This window comes from Tympanuchus pallidicinctus, unplaced genomic scaffold, assembly GCF_026119805.1.
Source record: "Tympanuchus pallidicinctus isolate F22 unplaced genomic scaffold, pur_lepc_1.0 scaffold9, whole genome shotgun sequence".
NCBI classification, from domain to species: domain Eukaryota; kingdom Metazoa; phylum Chordata; class Aves; order Galliformes; family Phasianidae; genus Tympanuchus; species Tympanuchus pallidicinctus.
Genome location: NW_026294813.1, coordinates 22,817,722 through 22,838,773, shown reverse-complemented (window position 1 = coordinate 22,838,773; position 21,052 = coordinate 22,817,722). Strand labels below are relative to the sequence as shown.

General features: G+C 49.2%; 1 protein-coding gene across 1 annotated transcript; it reads right to left on the bottom strand.

Moving 5' to 3' along the window:
* Positions 1-5,735: 5,735 nt before the first annotated feature.
* On the bottom strand, positions 5,736-14,610 carry LIPG (lipase G, endothelial type). The gene is made up of 10 exons (XM_052670083.1): positions 14,504-14,610; positions 14,255-14,424; positions 13,155-13,334; positions 12,580-12,691; positions 11,568-11,792; positions 10,913-11,155; positions 10,420-10,540; positions 9,678-9,896; positions 8,694-8,786; positions 5,736-7,168 (listed from the first exon to the last, which is right to left on the bottom strand). The coding sequence occupies exons 1-10, from the start codon at positions 14,586-14,588 to the stop codon at positions 7,147-7,149; spliced, it is 1,470 nt and encodes a 489-aa protein (XP_052526043.1). The 5' UTR covers positions 14,589-14,610; the 3' UTR covers positions 5,736-7,146.
* Between the last annotated feature and the right edge of the window lie 6,442 nt (positions 14,611-21,052).

Sequence of the window (21,052 nt, the reverse complement as noted above, 5' to 3'; positions counted from 1 at the left end):
TAGTGCGCTCCCCAGCCGAGATTACCAGGTCAGAGAGAGGAGTATCCTGAGGATAACTGGTCTGACTTTTAAAGACAGACGTAAAGAAGGCATTCAGAACCTCTGCCTTTTCCTTATCCTCAGTAGTCACATTCCCAGCCTCATCCAGCAAAGAGTGGATATTCTCCTTTGTCCTCCTCTTACTGTTAATGTATTTATAAAAGAGTTTCTTATTCCTTTTCACCCCAGCGGCTAGGTTAAATTCAAGCTGGGCTTTTGCCTTTCTGATTTCACCTCTACATATCCTAACAACTTCCTTGTATTCATTTTGAGTGGCCTGTCCCTCTTTCCACAGGCGGTAGGTTCTCTTTTTCTCCCGGAGCCTCAGGAACAGATCCCTATTCATCCACGCCGGTCTTCTTCCCCGCCGGCTCATTTTGCAGCTCAGGGGGATTGCCTGCTCCTGCGCCCTTAAGACTTCCTTCTTGAAGAGCAACCAGCTCTCTCGGACCCCCTTACTCGCTAAGACTGAATGCCAGGGGACTCCCCTTATTAGTCCCCTGAACAATTCAAAGTCCGCCCTCCTGAAGTCCAAGGTAGCAATTTTACTATTCCCCCTCCAGGCTCCACCATGAATCACGAAGTCTATCATTTCATGGTCACTCTGCCCAAGACAGCCTCCAACCTCCACATCTCCCACCAAACCTTCCCTGTTTGTGAACAGCAGGTCTAGTGGGGCAGTTCCTCTCGTGGGCTCTCTGACCAGCTGTATCAGGAAGTTGTCCTCTACGCATTCCAGAAACCTCCTAGACTGCTTCCTCTGTGCTGTGCTGTACTCCCAGCATATGTCAGGGAAGTTAAAGTCCCCCATGAGGACAAGGGCAGGCGACTGTGCAGCTTGTGCCAGCTGCTTATAGAATACCTCATCTGTCTCCTCATCCTGATTTGGAGGTCTATAACAGACGCCCACCAGGGTGCCTGTCTTGTCAGCCCTTCCTTTGATCTTTACCCATAGGGATTCAACGTTATCGTCCCCGGTCATAACCTCAGTAGCATAAAAGCATTCCCTAACATAGAGAGCCACACCGCCACCCCCGCCTTCCTTGCCTATCTTTCCTGAAGAGTTTGTAGCCATCCATTGCAGCACTCCAATCGTGGGAGCAATCCCACCACGTTTCCGTTATGGCAACTAGGTCATAGTTTGCCTGCTGCACAATGGCTTCCAACTCTTCTTGTTTGTTGCCCATGCTGCGTGCATTAGTGTAGACGCACCTCAGCTGAGCCCCTTGCCTCTCACCTGATCCCAATACCACTTCCCCAGGCTGCTCTCTAGCATGCCTAGCTTTATCCCCCTCCCCCTTCCTATCTAGTTTAAAGCCCTCTCTATAAGTCCCGCCAGCTCCTGGGCAAGTATCCGTCTCCCTTTTGGAGACAGACAATTCCCATCAGCAGACCTCAGGCCAGATGCTGAGTAGACCACCCCATGATCAAAGAACCCAAAATTTTTGCGCTTGCACCAGCCTCTCAGCCATGCATTTACAAGATGGCTTTTCCTGGTCGTCTCAGCGCTCGTCCCTGCCACCAAGGGAATACTGGCAAACACTACTTGTATGCCCGCTCCATCAACTAACTTCCCCAGTCTCCTAAAATCATTTTTTATAATCCTCAGGCTTCTAACAGGGATCTCATCACTGCCGGCCTGAACTATCAATAAAGGGTAATAATCAGAGGGGCGGATAAGGCTAGGGAGTTTTCTAGAAATATCCCTGACCCGGGCCGCAGGAAGGCAGCACACCTCCCTACAGGTAGGGTCAGGCCGACATATCGGACCCTCTGTTCCTCTCAGAAGAGAGTCACCTACGACTACCACTCTCCTTTCTTTCTTGGAGGAGGCAGTCTTTAAACGCGGGGCTGACCGCCTCACCTTAGGCAAGCTTGGTGGCAGCGCTCCCACATTATCATCAGTCACCACTCCCTCTGGTTTCAGAGTTTCATACCTATTACTGAGAGGGATCAGGGGAACCGAGGTAGGTCGAGAACTTGGGGGTTGCCTGCGACGCCGGGATGAGACCAGGTGCCATTCCTCATCTTCTCTCAAGCTGTCTCTCCCTGTTTGACTACAATGAGAGATAGGGTCCGTTGTCCCCTCAGTCTGGGTAGTGCAATCTCTGCGCCTTTCTCGCAGAGAGTCACTCCACCAGTCAATCTCTCGTTCACACTCTCTGATGGTCCGCAGTCTACCTACCTCCTCCCTAAGCTCCACCACCAGGTTGAGCAGCTCGTCCAGCTGCTCACACCGCACACAAGAGGCATCCATCTCCTGAAAAGGAGAGCTTGGCTTTGGCTCCACTTAGGTGTATAGAATGTGATTTTGATTTCACAATATCTTCGTTAAAATATTTGGTGAAGCATACTATTTTGATATAAGAGTGGAAATTTTGAGGGAGGGGGTTCTTTTCTACTGTCCCAGTTATTTCCAGTTTTGGCAATTATGATTTTAAGATGTGATAATTAAGTAGATACTAATTCTATTTGATTTTGTCCTTCTTTAGTAATGTGTAATGGGACTTAATGAATATGTGTATATGTATGTGTGTTGGGTTTGTTTGTTTGTTTGTTTGTTTGTTTCTCATTTTCTTTCTTGTTCCTTTGACAGCATTTCACTTACACAGATTCATTGCTTCTCCCACACATCTGGCAGGTTTTCCCCTGTCATTTCTCATAGCCTTCCAGCAGGGAAGGGGGAACATCTCTGAGGAGCACGGAGGCCCCATTACAGAGCAGCAGAAGTTAATCGAGTATCTTGGATAAAAATGAAAAAACAGATCTTTTCTTGGCTCTGCCTTGCAAAGATGCACGAGATACCAAGTTCATCGTGTCCTGTTAAGTAGCTGTTGGCTAGGACACAGAATCAGCTGAGGTCAATGCTTTGATGTTGTTACTGGAGCTGCATGGAAGCACTTGGACTTGTGTAGCTTGGACTTCAGACAGGGAGTGAGGCCAGGAGCAGGGGAAGACAGGAGGAAGAAATATGAAAAAATACAGATGTAAGTTTAATTTTTCTAAACTTACACCTTTTGCACCCAGTTCCACACAGTGCACTTCTCACCCAGCCGTCTCAGCAACGTGCTGGCTTCTGTCCCTGTCCCACACCAGCATCCTTCCATGGGTTGAAACCCACCACATCCCTGGTGAAGTCCAAGGAGAAACTCCTGCAGACATCAAAGGGAACCCAGGTTCCCTCCCTGCCCCATCCTTGGAGTTTACTCACATATGCAGCTTTGCTGGCTGTGCCCAGGTGGGTGAAGTCATGCCAAGGCGTCTCAGTAGCCTTCCTGCAATCACAGAACAGCTTACATGTCCCTGGTTTCCAAAGAATCATTAAGACTGGAAATAGCTCCAGGGTCACCAGTTCGACTGTCAGTCCATCCCCACCATCTCCACTAAGCCATGTCTCTACACAGAATCACAGAATCGTTTCAGATGGGAAAGACCTTTCTGAGACCAAGTCCAACTGCCAGCCCACCACCACACAATGCTCACTCACAGAGTCATATCAGGTTGGAAAAAATGTCTACGATTACCAAGTATAACCATAGACCCATTTCAGGTTCTGAAATGCAGGATTTTGAAGTACCCAATTGATACTTTGAGACCTGCCTTTGGAAGTTCCCTCTAATTCTGTTGGAATGAGATGACAGGTTGGCACCGGATGATTGCTGAGGTCCCTTCCAACCCAGGTAATCCTATACCTCAGTGCACAAGTGGTACATAATCCAGCTTTTCTGGGGTGTTTCTTCTTGGGTTAAGCAAAGAACTGACAGATCTGGCTGTTTCACAGAAGTATGCAGAGTGAGGTTCTTCTCATTAACATCTGCAGATTTTATGGCAGGGGAGGAAGATGGTTCCAGGGTGTTTTAGTGAAGCTGAAGTGGCTTTCCTCATGGTAGTTTGGTGGGATACATCTGTGTTCAGCCAAAAGCAAGATATAGAAAGACACATGGAAATGAGCAAAACCTCAACTGTTTTGGCCTTAAGGTTTGGTCCAACTCATGTGTCGTGTCTTGCTTCGCCTGTTTGCAATAATCAGGACTGCTGGAGAAGTGGAAAAGCATGGCTTGAAAATCCCTGCTTTATTGGTCTCTTTTCTTCATTTTCCCATCTTATTGCAAGCTGTGTCGGAAGAAAGGGATTCTGAATGCTTGCAGTTTGTGTCCGCTTTGCACAGTTTACCATGAACATCTTAAAGCTTCTTGCAACAGCTGTGAAACAACCTAGGGCAGAGATAGGAAAACAATAACCCAGCAATAAAAGTGATCTGATTTTAGCCTTAAATGTGGGTCAGCTCTGGGTCACGCTGCTTCACCCGTCCCTCCAAACCCTCCCAATACTTCACAGGGATTTACAAAGGTTGCCGCGTTCTTTGTGCTGCTGGGCTGGATAGGATCGCAGGGAAGTCAATGAGCTGTATAATTTATGTTGGAATGCCGACATGGAGCAGAGCAGGCATAAAATTACAACCTGATAGTGCTGTCGGAGGAGAGGGATCTTGGTTTTTTTGGATGGTCGATGTCATCTTTGGGTTGAGGCTACCTTGGGGGGAAGGCTGACCTGGCAGATTGAGGCCGCCCCATTATCTCAGCACGGGGAGCCAACAGGAAATGTGCTGTTCCCACTCCCAAAAGGGCTGGCAGGTCTTTCTCTTCCCCAGCACAGCTATTGCATTACATTTATTCAACCCCAGTTTTTGTAGCTTGGAAACTGCCTCTGTGAGGCAGCCTCTTGCAGTAGGGGCTTTGCTGAGCAGTTTGTGATGTGGGGCTGACAGCACCCAAAGGGTGCAGTTACATCTACAGTGCAATTTTCGAATGCACTTTGCTTTCAGTTTGCCTTAAGAATTAGCGATGCTCAGAGAGTACCTGGTGCATTAGGGCACAATCTGGGGCAGTGTGGTGGGGCTGTAAAGCATTCCTGGGCCAAGTGCATCATCACTCTGGAGACCTGACCCTTGTGGGAACCCAGCTGCAGAGCTGAACGGAGGAGAGTCCTAAAACACTGGGGGAAGGGGAAACACGCAAGTACAGAGCTTGGCTCACAGCCCCCTGCACCCATCCCAGATTTAACTGGCATATACTGAAACTCCAAACTGGAAGAGATGTGCAGGGATGGATGTTGGTGTGTGCTGGGCTGTGCGGTGTTGGCTCTGAAATGCAGAGCTGAAGGAGTAGATCCATAGAAGCATTCAGGTTGGAAAGGACCTCCAAGATTCCTAGGCCCACCCCATCCCTACCATGCCCACTGCTCCTGTCCCCATGTGCCACATATCTATGTTTCTTGAACAGCTCCAGGGATGGTGACCCCATCACCTCCCTAGACAGCCTGTACCACTGCCTCACCACTCTTCCCAAAAAGAAGTGTCTCCTAATAACCAACCTGAACCTCCCCAGTGCAATTTCAGGCCATCGCCTCACATCCTAAACCACTCATTCTTGCAGTCAATGTCTGCTTTAGTTTTCATAGGAAAAGGTTAACCAAATAATTTCATGTAAATCTCCCACAGCTTAGGGATATTTACTTAATTTGCAGTCTTTCTGCTGGAGCTGTGCCACCAGCTTCAGTCATGGCTGGGCAGAGCACCATGAGAGATTTCCTTAAGCTGGATGGTGTGGCAGCTGTTAGAAAGACTGAGGAAATCCGTGTTCATGTTCTGTTGCTCTGGGAAAGCCAACGACAGGTTAATAATGAGACTTGACTGATTCATACAGAGCTCTTTATTTTCATCTCAAGGCTTATAAAAACTGGAACTCAGAACCAAAACTCTTTAAAACTTTACATATGTACAGCATGAGAAATAAATAATGTTTAAAGTCATACAAAAACCAGAATATACAAACAGAGCTTTGAAACCACTCCATATATGGCAGGGTAACAAGTCTCGGCTACTCACCAAAGGCTCCAATCATTAAAACCTCTGCACAAAACCATGAAATAAAAAAGATCCCCAAATGTGCTTTGGTCGGATTGAAGCTCTACACAAACTCAGAACCTCAAAGGATGCACTCCATCTTCAGAACTCAGTGCACCACACGGCAGCACCACTTTCTGAGGTTGTCTCGCTGCATGCCAAAAGTTCAGAGTTGTTACACCAAGTATCCTCCCAAAACTTAGAAAATTAACAAGTTTTACCTCTGATACAACCCATTCTGCTGCAGCCAATGGGACCAGCTGTGGAGTGCCGAGCTCAGAGCAAAGCCACGTTTATCTGGCACCAGGAATACAAGCAAGGTGTGGTGGCAATGAAGATGGGCTATTGGCTCAGTTCAATGCTTTACATGGAAATAAGGTCTTAATTATGCACTGGTACTACAGCAGCATTGGAACAGAGGCAGACATTCTCAGTAGTTACAAGGACAAGTGCAAAGCTCTCCTGGAACAGTCCAATTCCATTACCTTCCTCCTGTGCTGGGCAGCTGCTATTTGCCTCTCACAAAGATTAATTAACATGGACTGTTGAACAAGGAGCAAGGACTGAGGAAAGGGGACTGAGGAGAAAGGAGCAGCTGCCACTTTTTGCATTATGCCATAGGGACAGGGAGGACGGAGAGCTGCTTGGCACGCAGTGATGCACAGATCTCAGCATCAGCCAGGCACAGAGCAGGTCTAAGGCAAGCAGAGGACAACCTGAACATAAGTGGCACGGTGCTTATCCCCACTCCTCCCTACACAACCCCACACAGAGTGTGTGCTGGTCTCACCTTCTCCAGCCCATAGTGCTCCTACAGTAGATGCCAACTGGTTCCTGGCATCACTGTATCCAGCAGTTCATATGGTTCTCTTCTCAGCTCCACTGGTGGTGGACCAGGACATCATTGCTGAGGTCTGGAGTTCCAGAGTTATCCTCTGTAGTCATGGTTAATGGGAGCAGGAAAGTCAGGGCAAGGCTAAATGCATCTCCCAGGCTGGCAGGGGAAGGAGCTGCAGTTATTCTGGGTCCAGGACCACAGTCCATCAGCTGCTCCCCAGTTTCTTTCATCTCATCCAAAGTATTTTGTCCTGCAAAGCTATTTGCTTTAAGTGCTACCAAGGTTTTTTTTTTGCCAGAGCATCTTCCCACTGTCACAGTCTTCATGCGTCCAGCTTGCTCCATTGTGGGTTCCAGGGAAATCTTCAGAGTGTGTTTGAGACAGATCTGGGAATAACAGTGAGGAAAAAAAACACCAATAAATGCAGAGGTTAAAAGGAATATCAAAGAATTCCTAAGAATCTCTGGGACAATGTGAAGTAGGTCACAAAGTACAGGTTGCTATTTTCATAGAATCATTAATGTCGAACTGTCCATCACCATTCTGTTCAAGAAAAAGAAAAAAGGAAAAAAAAAAAAAAAAGGAAAAAACTCAACTACCTTCCCAGCAGCCATTCAGTGGGAACCTGAAGCAGACATTACACACAGTGAACAGACTGCAAAGAAATTGCAGGTCTTGTCTTTAGGCTCTGCCTGTTCAGATTCACTTGATGGTGTTTACAGACTGAAATTTCAAGCAGGTAGCTGCCATCTCCCAGTGACTTGGCAGGAATGGGGAGCTGAAGAGCAAGCAGTTGCTCAGTTTCTGGAAGTAAAGACCATTTCCTGGAAACCATCGTGCTTTGGAGATCAGAGCTGCTCCTCTGCCTCATGCAAAAGCTGTTCTCCACCAGCAAAAGCAGGAAGACATCTGCCTGCACTTCTTTTAGGGGTTATTGAGAAGCACATCAAAACAGCCTTGTTGCAGAAGCATTTACTTGATCATGTGGCAGAACAACAAGTTTTTGTATGGGGGTTTCATTCCCATAATTGTTTGCTACTGTGTGTAGCAGCCTGCTAGGTTCTGCCAGACCTGGGCCAGCACCAGTAAGCATTTATCAGCTGATTTCAACCAGGAAGGTTGTGCAAAGTGCTGTGCTAGCTCTAACAAGCACTAGGTCTCCAGATGAGAAACAACAAAGGATTAAGTTTGCAAAATGCAATTTGTGAGGCTGGGCTTTGTCTTCAGGAAGCTGTCATTTGGTTAAATGAACCGGGATTGATTCAAAGCATGGTTCAAGGCAGCCTGAAGCAATTGGGCTGTCACTGCTGGGACCAGGCTTGCCAGCGGTCGTGCTCTGAGGACAGATTCTGGTGTGTGGGACATCCCCAGGGATCAAGGAAGGACAGGCATGCTCTGCAATGGGTGAGATTCCACTGCTGAGCCAGGGGAGAGAGATGGAGATGAATCATAGAATAGAATGATAGAATCTATAGAGTTGGAAGGCACCTCTGAAGGTCATGTTGTCCAACTCCCCCTGCAGTGCACAGGGACCTATCACAGGTAGGTCACGTTGCCCATGGCCTGATCCAGCCTCACTTTGAAAGTCTCCAGAGATGGGACATCAACCACATCCCTAGGCAACCTGTTCCCATGCCTCAACAGAAGTGGTGAGAGTCAGTGCTGTAACACCATGGTAATCCTCAGCTGTGCCTCACTGATGCACTAAGCCAAATTTAACCAAGGTATTTCTCTGCAGCTCAGGCTGAAGAGATCTTTTAGGTAATATTGTCCACCTCCAGCATTCCTCTGCTTTATAGGGTAGCAGTCTTTAATAGGAGCACCTAATCAGCTTTCCACTATTGCAAGGATCTTGGACTCATCCTCAAGTGCCCACACGCCAGCACACAGGATTTTGACTGACTTCCCTACCTTCTTTTCCATTCATCTGTGCACTTCACAAACCAGAGCTCTTTGCCAGGAAATATGCTGGTCAGCTGGGAGTCTTCCACACAGAAAGCAAACCTGGGAGGAAGAAGAACTGGGAGTCACTGAAAGCTCTGTCTAAAGTTTAATAAACAAGACATAATATGGATTGGAACTCATTCTAGGACATTGCTGTTTGGTTTGATATCCTCTGTGGAGCATCTTGGTACATCATTACTTTGCCAGCTGTCTGATGCAGTGCTTTCTATCTTATTGTAAAATTGCACTTGTGGATCTTTTTCTTTACCTCCCCTTTGTTTCACAGGTTCCAGAAAGAAGGATGCAGAACACCTCGCAGATGGCAAGAGAAGCTTATTTAAAGCTGATCAATGTGAGAAAACTGTCAGCATCAACTGCTTTTGACAGATCTGGGTTATCTTCAGAGCAAGACGACAGAATTCAGGGGTGCTACGCTTCCAATCTGGCATGCACCTCCATGTAATTGTACAGTTCCAGAGATCTCATAAGGAGCAATATAGTGCTTAAGTTGGTGCTACCATGTTACCAGCTGCAGTTTTACACAAGCTTATGCCAGATCAGCATGTTATCATGTAATAAAGAGCCCTACCTATGCTTCGGGTATGTGCTCTTGGCACTGTCAGAACTTTAATCCTTCAAGTGCCATTTAAACCACCTTGAAGTAGGCTGGAGTCAGACCTCAGGGGGAGGCAGGACTATTCCAGCATCTAAATAAAGCAGAAGAACCTCAGATCTGATCTGCAGTGACTGGTTCTGCTTCAGGCTTGGTTTGTAGCCTCATGCTGCAAGTAATCTCCTCCCACACCATAAAGATGCAGGAGGTGGTAACACTAAAAATGGGACAATTTAGGCCACCAGCTAAATTCACACCCTTTCCCCTTTCCTTGCTGGATTCTGAATATCGCTCCTTTCAGCTGAGCCAGCTCAGGTGCAGTCCAACACCACCATTACCTCTGCTGCGTCTCCCCAGATTTCACACGTATCCGTCGGATGTGCAGCTCCTGGGAGGACCTGGCGGGCCGGTACCAGTAGCTCCTTAGCTCCTTCCACAGATCGTACCACGACTGAGTTGCTCCCTCCCAGGTGAGCTTTATTTTTAGAAGATCTCCCATGTCCTCTTCAGTATAGACCAGGAAGGTGTTGGTTGCATTAAGGCCAATTTGCTCAAGCCTGGAAGACAAGCAAAGACTCGGTGTTTTCTCGTAGAAGCCTGCCAGATGCTCACTCATTTAAAAAGAGCCTTTGCAGCTCAGCAAGTGCTTCACATTGAGTTGCCACCAGTTAATTACTGATTGTACTCAAGAAAGTGCTCAATCAACTCATCACGGATTTGGCTCAGCCACCTTTCCATGGCTTAAGGGTGAACGTCACGCCTCGTCTCCTTCTGGAGAGGCTAAAGGAGGTCAACAGCACATCCAGAGGTATAAGGGCCTGCAGGCTGCCCAGTGGAATAAAGCGAAAACAGAGCATTCAGTGATGAGCCACAAAGACCAACACGTAGGGAGCTGGGCACAAATTACGTTCTACACAATTTGACGTAATTAAGTTATTGGATGAAATACTGAATTGTGATCAAGTAGGTCTGCTAGACTCAAGTGTACTGCCAGTGTTACCAGAGGACAAAGAATGATGCCACCTGGCCTAGCCCCAGTCACCTCGCTGTCTAGGTGAGCACAGCAGGCAGCTTACTTACACTTCTAAAGAGAGGGGCTCAGATTCTCCGTTGGTGCCATGGAGGGTGACAGAGAAGGTGGGGTCAACCTCCCCGAGGCTCTTGTAGCTGAAGACATGCATCTTCATCTGATAGTGGTAGACTGGAGAGAAACAAAGAGAGCATGTATTAACAGCAATACAAACAAACAAACAAACTGAATTGCATAGTGGCTTGGGTTGGAAGGGGCCTTGAAGGTCATAGAACTGTAGAACCATAGTATGGTTGGGTTGGAAGGAACCTCAAAGCCCAGCTAGTCCCAACCCATGCTATGGGCTGGCTGTCCCCCCACCAACCCAGGCTGCCCCACCTATGGCCTTGGGCACCTCCAGGGATGCAGCACTCACACTTCTTACCGCTGCCCTACATGGAGGTGACGCTCCTCACCTACCTCTAGATCTTCCCCACTACTGAACTTCAGGGGCACCTCAGACCCACTCCTAGAAATCAGACCACGTTCTTTTAAGAAGCATACCTTTGAACGGCATGTCAGCCCTGGTTTTTAGGTACATCTTGCTGTTCCTTTTGTGCCGTGTCCTCCTGGCGTTGTAGCCAATGCCGCTGCAGCGGTTCTTGCGGCAGCTCAGGCAGATGCCCTTCTTGAAGCGACTGGAATCAGTACATTGAAACGCGAAGCTTTGTTTATCCTGGTTCACGAGGGAGTCCACAAACAGGTGCACAGACCGCTCGTGTTCACACTTAACAACTTCACCAATTGCTAGAGGAGCAGAGTTGCAAGGGATACATTTGGTTTGAGTATTTGTCACCCCAGTAGGTGTAAAGACAGCAGCAGTGTGTCGCTGCCCAGCATGGGGCAGCGTGGCCAAAAATTGGTGTGTTTTTTTTTCCTCAAACAGAAGCAATTCAAGAGGTTAGTGCAAAACGTTTGGAGAGGATGAGTCATGTGTTGGCTCTCTTTGTGGAGAAGATCAAAAGACAGCCTTAGGTTATGATCAGGTGTTAGAGGGACAACATGCTACTTCAGATCTACAAGCAGGTCTAGCTCCTAGCAGTTAACTCCAAGAGCACAGATGCAATTCAGAAACAAAAAAAAAAATGGTTTTCTCTGCTCTTGTATATCAACCCAAGGAGCATACTCTGATCAGCAGCAATAGAAGTTGTGAACTTACTGCCATAGGCAATGGCTCCCAGGACATCACTCAGTCCACAGCCGGGCTGGAAGTCCCCTCCATTGGGGTAGATATCAACATGGCCCACAGGCATCTGGATCCCAATGCTGACACCCAGCGTTTCCCTCGTATAGGTATGAAGGACATCCACAAAGGCAGCATCATCAGGGGAAAGACGCCTGCTAGGGTCCACTCCTTCAAACATGGGGCCAGCAGGGTCCAAGCCTGGGTTGGAGACAGCACAAGGGACTAGATAAGGAACTGGGGTGTTTGATACAGAATGGGTTATTTCCTACAAATCTGGAAAGAACTTGCTGCTGGGAGCCCTCCTAATCCAGATGCTACACAGTCCCTGCTTCACTGCAAGTGTTGACCCTTCAGAGCTCTTCCCCATGATCTCACTAAGCTGTTCCGTTAGTGAGACCATGGAGATGAGCTCCATAGGGAGAACACTTGCTCACTCACTGAAGTTGTGCACCTGAGCCATTCCTCAACTTTGGCAGTTTTACCAAGATATTTATTGCCAGGCTCTGAGGAATTCTCACTGTCATATTTAAACGTTTAAAGCTTTCCCTTCTACCGTGTCGTAGGTTCTCCCCTGTTAAAATCAGCTTCTTTCCAGAAGAACTCTATGCTCTCCGGAGGAGGGGTTGCTGGTTATGACCAAACACACCATGGGACGAATGGCATGAGCTCTGATCACAGAGCTCTGCCACTCAGAGGTTTAGGATTTGGACAGTAAGGGCATGAATGGGACTTCTGCTGAACTCACATGCAATTTCAAATACATTCAAGATCAGGTCCTCATATTTTTCATTGATTCTTCAGCTCTTATCTGCAGTTCAAAGTAAAGATGCTCTCTCACTAGAAGAGACACTGCTGCCCCGTGTAGGGAACTTATTATTTCTGACTCAGAAAGCCAAAGCATTGCAGCAGCAGAGGGAATGAGGCTCTATGGGGAAGCTCATTACTGTGGAGTAAATTGTAAGAGACTGCTTCAGGACCCACTCACCTGTAATTCTGCCTATTTTCCCATGGACGTGATTACCAGCAAAGCCAGCAACATGGGCACCCAGGCTGTACCCAATCAGATGGACATTCTCCAGCTTAAAGAGAGGGATCTCCTGTAAGGGGAAGAAGAAAACACTTAATAATTTGCCCCTGTGTTTCAGGATATGTGGCTTTGCCTCCATCTGCAGGACTACAAAGTCCAGTTCTAAGAACAGAGAAGAGGGGAGGGGGCAGACAAGCATGGTTGGTGCTTTCCTTCACCAAGATAAGCACCAGCTGAATGGGGTGGGTGATGCTTGTGGCACACAGCTTTCACCTACATAGGATGCTCTGTACTGAACTTTCTGAGGCAGCCTTGCATGGAGAGCTGGCAGAAGACCTCCATCTGGATTTTGCTCAGAACTCACTAGTGCAAGCAACCTGCAAAGCAGCATCTCCCATGTAAGCAAAGCATGGTGCAAAGGAGCACAGTCCTTCAGCTGTGAGCCCTTGCTCCACCTGGCCTTGGGGTTGAGGTTACATCAGTGTCTTCCCCACTTGCTGGCAAACATGCAACGTGACAGCAGAGCATATTACCTGCAACCAGTCGAGCAGCCTCGCTATGCTCTTCCCAACAACTTGTGTGTTGTTCACTGCATCGGTGTAGAGTTGGTGAGCAAGAGAAAGCCAATCCACCACCACCACATTGGCATCCTTCTCCCTCTCCTGCAGGGCTGAGACCAAGCTTCCCAGCCAGGTCTCAAACATGCCACTCATCTGGAAGGAGATCTGAACATTAGCTTCTGGAGCATCCCAATCACACACTCACACTTTCACGGCAAATGCATGCTCCTATGTAAACCCCAGTGCACCAAGCTAATTGGTGTAAGAGAAACAGGTTTTGGCACTTGGGCTGCAATGAGCTGCCACACCTGTAAAGACAGGAAGGAGAGGCACCAGCTCCCTGCACCTTATCGCTCTTTCCTCAAGAGCCTCAGCAATTCTGATGGATTGTAAAAGTAGTCTCTAGCAAACTGCAGAGCCATGGCAAAACTGGTTAAGTCCCTATGTGGGACATGAAATGCAGAAGCAGCTTGATGAAATCTGCCTGCCTTCTGTCCTTGGAAAGCCAGGAGCACATGGCACAACTGTGGATAAGAAGTAAGAATATAAAAATCACAGAATGGCTTAGGTTGGAAGGGTCATAAAAGATCTGAGGACCATAGAATCATTAAAGTTGGAAAAGACCTCCAAGATATCCAACCCAGTTCCACCATGCCCACTGACCATCCCAAGTGCCACATCTCCACAGTTCTTGGACCCTTCCAGCCGTGGATCTGCTGGAGTTGGAAAGGTCCTCGAAGATCACAGAAGCATGAAAGATGGACTATTCCATACAGAACACCCTGCTCCAGTCCTGTGCCACAGAAAGTCCACACCTCCATCAAGTGTCACTTTTACAATGGGCATTTGGTCACACTTCATGGAACAAAACTCAGGTTCTGCTGCCTGTGCTCGCCTTGCAGAGGCGCGGAGTGATGCAGAACAGGTGTGCAATTGTTAAATTCAACGACTGCAGCATTCTTAAGTTCGGTGAAGCTGCACCGGTGCAGCGCTCCCCACAGACTGCAGCGCTCAGCAGCTGCCCCAAACCTCCCGATCACAGCCCCTGCTCCCCTCCCGATACCCCTGCTCACCGTCCACCCGTGGATGATGAGGAAAGTCCTGGCCGTCGCGTTGAAGCCACACTCCTCCAGACTCCGCTCGCTGCCCAGTTCCAGCGCACAGCCCTCATCCTCGGCGTCGGCCGAGCGCCGGAGCCCGAACTTCACCCGCAGCCGCGGGCTAGGGGGCGCGCTAGGGGCACCTGCGAGCACGGAGCAGCGGCTCAGCGGGATGGAACGGCGCAACAGAACCTCCCGCTATACCCCCGGCCCCGTACCTACCTGTGGTCCCCGCGGCGAGGCAGGCGCCCAGCCCAGCACACAGCAGTACCAGCACCGCCCGGCTCATGGCGCTCCGCGAGCGCATCGCCGCCGCCGCTTTAAGACCCCGCGCGGGGCGGAGCTCATGGCCCGATGGGGCGGGGCTCGAGCTAAGCGCGCCGCTCATTGGGCACGCCCTCCTTGACGTCACGGGCAGAGCCAATGAGAGTGCGAGGAGGGGCGGGGCGAGGAGCTGGGCTGGGCTTGAGGGAAGCAGCGTGGGGAGCGCGCACGTGGGCAATGCGGCGGGTGGGCGAGCGGGGCAGCGCTGCGGGTCCATCCCCGGCACTGGGGGTGGGCAGCAAAGGGCAGCACCGCTCACCCTGCTTTTCATCACCTACATTTTTATTGCCTATATTGTTACCGACGCCTCCATCCGTACGGATCCGTAGGGCTCATCGTTGATCCTTACGCTCTGCCCCGCTGTCCCTCGGCCATACTCCGGTGCACGTGGCTTTGCTGGTCCCTTCTTCTTCCCGTTTCCTCTGTTACTCCTCCGTGTCGCGGCAGAAAGCAAGGAGTGCGTTGTGCTGCAGGAAAATGAAAGTGGGGAAGGTTTTCCAAGGAGAAATGGGATAATAGCGCTCTGAGAATGTCGGCACCTTACCTCTCTGGTAGATACTGATGCAGAGAAGCACCGTGACGGAGCTGTAGGTGTCTCCTCTCACTGCAGGGAGTCCAACCACATGGCCTTTAAAGGTCTCTTCCTCAGACCATTCCATGATTCTGTAACCTGGCTTCTGTGAGCCTACTCTGACGGAGGAGAGCTCGTTTGCTCAAGCCAGAGGTAAAGTTCATTGCTTTAGGTGAGATATTCAGCATCAAGGAGTGATTATTGCTCATCTGTAAATTCTTAGTTCCACATAAGAGTATCTTACACAACTCTTCCTGTCTGGTTATCTGATTTCCTTCCACTCCCCATTGAAAGGGAGCGGGATTTGCAGAGAGAATAATTGCTCCATTTTTTCAAGTTATAAAACAGCTTTTCTTTTCAATTATAAACCACGGCTCAGGCAGTAGGATGTAATGGGATTGGTGTTAGCTTCCCTCTTGGCTCCTTTCTTCGTCCCTTTCTCTGATGCCAGGAGAAGCAGGGCTGCAGAACAACCTGACCTGGGACCTGGCAGCAAGGACCTATGCCAGGGGTGGTGGCACCCGAAGGCCCTGGGGAGATGACATCCCCGTGGTCACCCTTGTATCCCACCCAGTCCTTATATCCTATCTTATTCCTATATCCCACACTGCCCCAATATGCTTTCCTGCCACTATACATGACACAGTTTCTGCTGTGGATGTTTCTACTCTGTGAGCATCACAGCAGGGTGCAAGCAGCCTTGTGCTTTTATTTCACAGCCATTCCTTTCCCCTTTCCTCTCCCAACACTTTCAAATTCCCCATGAATGTGTTTTAAAGGGTCTGGTGCTTCCCACCCCTCGGTAGGGATGAGGCTGATCTCCATCAGGTTATGAAATCAGCTCACATGTGGCGTTATCCACTGTCATTGAGCTCTCTTTGTCAGAGGAGCCCCCACTCCTACCCCTAAGCCTATTTCTTAGGGCCACACCATTCAAACCCCTAAGCCCCGTGTAGTAAAAATCACTGGGGGAAAATCAATGGCAGCTAGCAAGCCACTATACTGCTTGACTATTAATGGTCCTGCTAGCTGCAAATTTACTTTACCACAAAGTCCCCAGCATGTAATCCTTCGATGAATGCCTTTGATTGTGAGGGAATATTTACAGCTGACCCTGCCAGCAGTCTGCAGACCTGCACGGGGCCTCCTGGCCCACAGTAAATCCGCTGGCATCTGTTGCTGGGTTCTTATCGAGCACATGCTCTGTGGCTGCAGCGTTTGGGCTGTAGCCCTGGCAGACACGGTGGGCCTTGAGGAGTAAATCCCCACATTCCTCTTCAATGCTAAGTCTTGCTCATGTTGTCAGCCAGTTGGGAATGGCTCGTACCTGCCTCCAGCCACCCCCGTGAAGGTCTTTGATCCCAGCCCCTTCCCTATGGCACACTCCATTGATTCTAGCCACTTCTCCACAGCACGTTCCCATTTATCCCAGACACTCCCCTATGGCACCTTCCTGTTGATCCCAGTCCTTCCCCATGGCACATCCCCATTGATTCTAGCCACTTCCCCTGACGTGTCCTCAAATCCCAGCCACTTCCCCATGGCACATCCCCATTCCTGCTGCTGGACAGCCGTTCCCCATGACCAAACTTCTTGGCCGCTTGCAGTGCTTGCTGAGCAAGGATGGGTTGGAATTGGACAGGATGACCTTGTTGGTCTTTTCCAAACGTAGTTATCCTATCATTTAGGTTTTAGGAATTAGGTGGAATTTCTCTCTTCTCATGCCTTTCCCAAGCACTTATTTTCCATCCAAATCGTATGAATGCTAAGCGTGTTTGGGCTTGAGCTGGCTTTGGATCCATGCCCATTGGCAGTGCAGTGGGGCTGTGTGTGGTCAAGGGAGATGTTTCCTCCTTTATGAGGTCTTCTTTTTGGTGGGGTGTTGGAGGAAAAGCTCAGGGCATCTTGCAGAGCTGAGCACCCAGTACTGCACCTGCCTTAATGCTCCTGCAGCCAGCAAAAGAGAGGTTCCCCAAGCTTCCCTGTGCCTACAAGAAAGAAAAGGAGCTAGTTAGTGAAATCAATTGGTTTCTTACTTTTGCAAAGCCAATTAGAAATAGCTTTCATTCTCAGCATCATTACTGCTAAGTCACACCCCACCTTTACTGTTGCACATTCCCAATTTCTTTTTGCTGGAGTGACAGCTTGCACACATTATCCCTCTACTTGTGGTCCTGGCTGATGTTTGAGAGATTTTTTGACAGTGTTTTCTGTGATTCCTACTGGACGGGAATGGCTGGTATCGTAAATCACCAAAAAGGCTGCACACACGATCTCTTGTTTTGCAGAAACGGCGTGACAAGCAATTTTGAGGCAGAGCAGCAATCAGTACCAAAGTTAGGGTACCTACTACTTGCCCTTCATGCTGTGCTCTTCCCTTCGGAACCTTTTGCTGCCTGGATGGTAGCAGCATTTAGCACTGCCTGAGATGGAAAAAAACCTGAGCCACGGATAAGCAGCGTCTCCTGCTTTCTTCTCATACCAATAATATTATTCACGTTGTTTTTCATCAACTTGTACATTTTGCCATCCTCAAGCCCCGTATTACTCATCAATGTAAAAGTTAACAGCAGCTACCCCATGCATTTGCAGCATGTGCAATAGGGGATGAATGAGATGTCCACGTGCAATAGGAATGCAGGGATGAATGAGATGTCCCTGCATGCGCTGCTTGACACAGGGCTCTGATTCCCCCTCCAGCCATTTAGTCCTAATTGCCCAACTTCTCCCATTTATTATGTTTGTGGAGCATGTGGATCTTATTAGGAAGAATGAATGGCTCTGTAATTAATTAAGAAAAGCTCAGGGCACTCCGTAGTTCTTTGTCGTGGCGCTCCTGGCTGTGAGGTACAGGCGGTGCTGACATCCACCTCGGCCCAAGGCCAGCAGACAGACAAAGCCATAGGCAAAACAGGGGCTGTGCCTCCAGCCCGGCAGAGTCACAGGGTGGTGGGACTGAGGTGTGCTACCCAGGCTGCCTGCCACTGCCATGCTCTGTGCTTCCGACCCATCATATGACCTTCCCGAGCAGCAGCATGTGATGAGGCCATGGAGAAAAACCCACTTGGAAAGGATGGAGAGGGGGAGGGCAGCTCGGCTGGGAGATTAGGGAGCATGGACAGACAGGGAAGGCTGCGAATGAGTGGGGTTGAGGCATGGGTGGTGGAAAAGGGGAGGGGGAAGAAGGGGCAGGAATTGAGGAGGGAGGAATGAGCTCAGAGATGACATTTAGGATCAAAGTGGGAATAGCTGAGCATTGCAGGAAGGAAGACAGTGCTGTTGTCAGAGCAGAAAGTTGGGAAATCTGTGGCAATATGAATGAGAAAGAAGGAATGCAGAAATACACATCAGCATGATAACCAGGGATGCTGGAGGGGTTGCTGAGGACATTATCAGGGTTTGGGGAGCAGGGAAGAGAGGTTTAAGGCAGCAGCTCTGAGCATGAATCTGCTCGCTGTCTGAAAGTGTTGTGGAGGTAATATCCATGCTCCCCTCCGAGGGCTTGGGTGAATCTCACCTTAGGTCAGAATGGAGAAGGCTGCAGGCATGGGTGACAAATATGGGTCCTGCCTGGGAGGGCAGCTCCTGCCCTCGTGCTGCCTGAAAAAAAGACTCAGCTGTTGTCCATCAGCTGGTCCAGAGGAGTTCTGAATGAAACAGAATGAGCAGATAACAGAGGAGAATATGTTGGTTGGGAGAAGCAACCAAAGAGTGGATAGAAGATGCAAGAGTGGATGGGGCTGGAGGCCGCACAGAATACACAGCTTCAGAAGTGCTGAACAGGACCCAGAGATCACAGAAAGCAGAGGCTGGAAGTGGACATGGCCCAGAGGAGCTCCCCTGCCCAAGCAGGGTCGATAGAGCTGATCACCAGGACACGATCCAGTTGTTCATCTGCAAGGATGGAGCCTCCTGGAGAGCCTCAGCCTCTGCAGGCAACCTGTTCCAGTGTCCTACTATCCCCACTGAAAAAAAAATATGAGTATATATTCTCTCATGTTTAAACAGAATTTTCCCTATTTTAATTTATGCCTTAACTTTGGGCACAGACTGTGGGCATTGTTGCCGATTCCAGGGATATTAAATTAAAGCCAAAAACAAGCAGTCACAGCCCCAAACAACATGCGTAAACGCTTTGCTGGCAGGAGATGCACTGAACAAACACCACCTTCAGCAACAACGTTATTCCGTCACGTCGGAGTTTGCTTCCCTTGTGATTCCCCCCTCTGGGCTTGCAAAGGGTGGATGAACTCATTTCTCTGGGACAATACGCCAACAGTTGCTGAGCCTTACAGTGCCACTGACTGGTATGGTGTCATTGACTGCTGTGTGTGTCTTGGCCACGCTCCTGGCCCATCACCAGCAGCACAGGGACAGAGCCCACTGCGTCACACTTCAGCAGCAGTGACGGTGGAGACAGGCACTCTGCTGTCATGACACCATGCTCCACTGTTTCCTCAGCCCTGAACGGGGCACGGCAGAAACAAGCAGACGGTGCAGCTGAGCTCTCCTCGTAAAGAGGTGTCTGTTTAAGGAGCTTTTGGCCTCCCATGGAATCATCTCTTCTTTGAAATCTTTGAAACTGCCATCCACAAAGATGGGCACCGTAACTGCTGCAGAACAAAGTCCTGCACGGTGTTGTCCTGCTGATGGTGGTCAGACCATGCTGTGGAGGTGTGTTTTCCTTCATTTACAGGACCACAGCTCTTGCTTCTCAGTAAGCAAATGTTCTGGACATTTTTACTGAGTCTGAGAGTGATGATAGGACAAGGTGGAATTGTTTGAAACTCCAAGAGGGGAGACATAGGTGAGATAGGAGGAGGAAATTGTTTACCCAGGGGCTGGCCAGGAGGAAAAAGGTGCAGGCAGTTGAGAATGACTGGAAAGTTTTCCATATCTCCAGCTGCAGTATTCAGGCTGCTTTCAATTTTGTCTTCAGGTTTTTCCGCTTAACCATTCAGCAACCCATTTGTACATAATTCTGTGAATGACAGCTAACATCCCCATGTAACCCTTGAGCACCAAAAGCTGCAGCTGTAAAAGAAATGCCAAGAAAGCTACAAGTCTGAGGAATTAGCTTCCCTTCCTGTGCAAAGAACAGGTCAGAAAACCCTCTTACAGCACATGGGCACATGGTGGGTTTTAGTGAGCTGGAGTTAAGCTCAACCAATCAGCCCCAATGGAGCGATCTGTCACAGGGCTGTTAGCACGGCCTCTCCTGCACTGTTTGGTAATTCGGTATGTCTCTTGGCTGGAAGCAATCTGTTTGGCACAGCAGTGCCATATCTCCAGCTCCAACTCTGCCAGTTTTGGAGCTCACCTCTCCCTTTGGCCAGGAGGGATGTGGCTGTCATGCGAGGTGAGAGATTGTTGATTAGGATGACATTTGGCTTGGTAGTTCCTGTAGGGCTGATAAGGCTGCTTGCTTATTCACAGCTAAATCCACAGTGGGACTTCTGTGATGTTACACTGTTGTACCCACGCTGCTCCATAGCAGGTCAAGGAGGCACCTCAAGGAGGTGTGAAGACAAAGCATCACATTGCTGAAGACCTGCAGCAGGACAGGAGAGAGCATTTGTGTCATGGAAGAGCCTCGGGGTTAGGACACGGCCTTGAATCCTCTCAAGGGGAGGGAACCCAATGTGGGTCTCTCACATCCTGGAAGTGCTCCATGGCTGCTGTGCCATAGGTTAAGCTGCTGGGCTCTACTCCGCTCTGCAGTCGCCCTTCCCAGTGGAATGCTTCCAGAGCACAAAGCAGAGGTACAGTTGGATCTATGCACTGAACACCTCCTGAGCAAGGCTGAGTCTCCAGGACTGGGTGGTACAGGCTGGAGAGTTAAGAGGGATGGCACCAGGGGAGTTTAAGGTTAAATC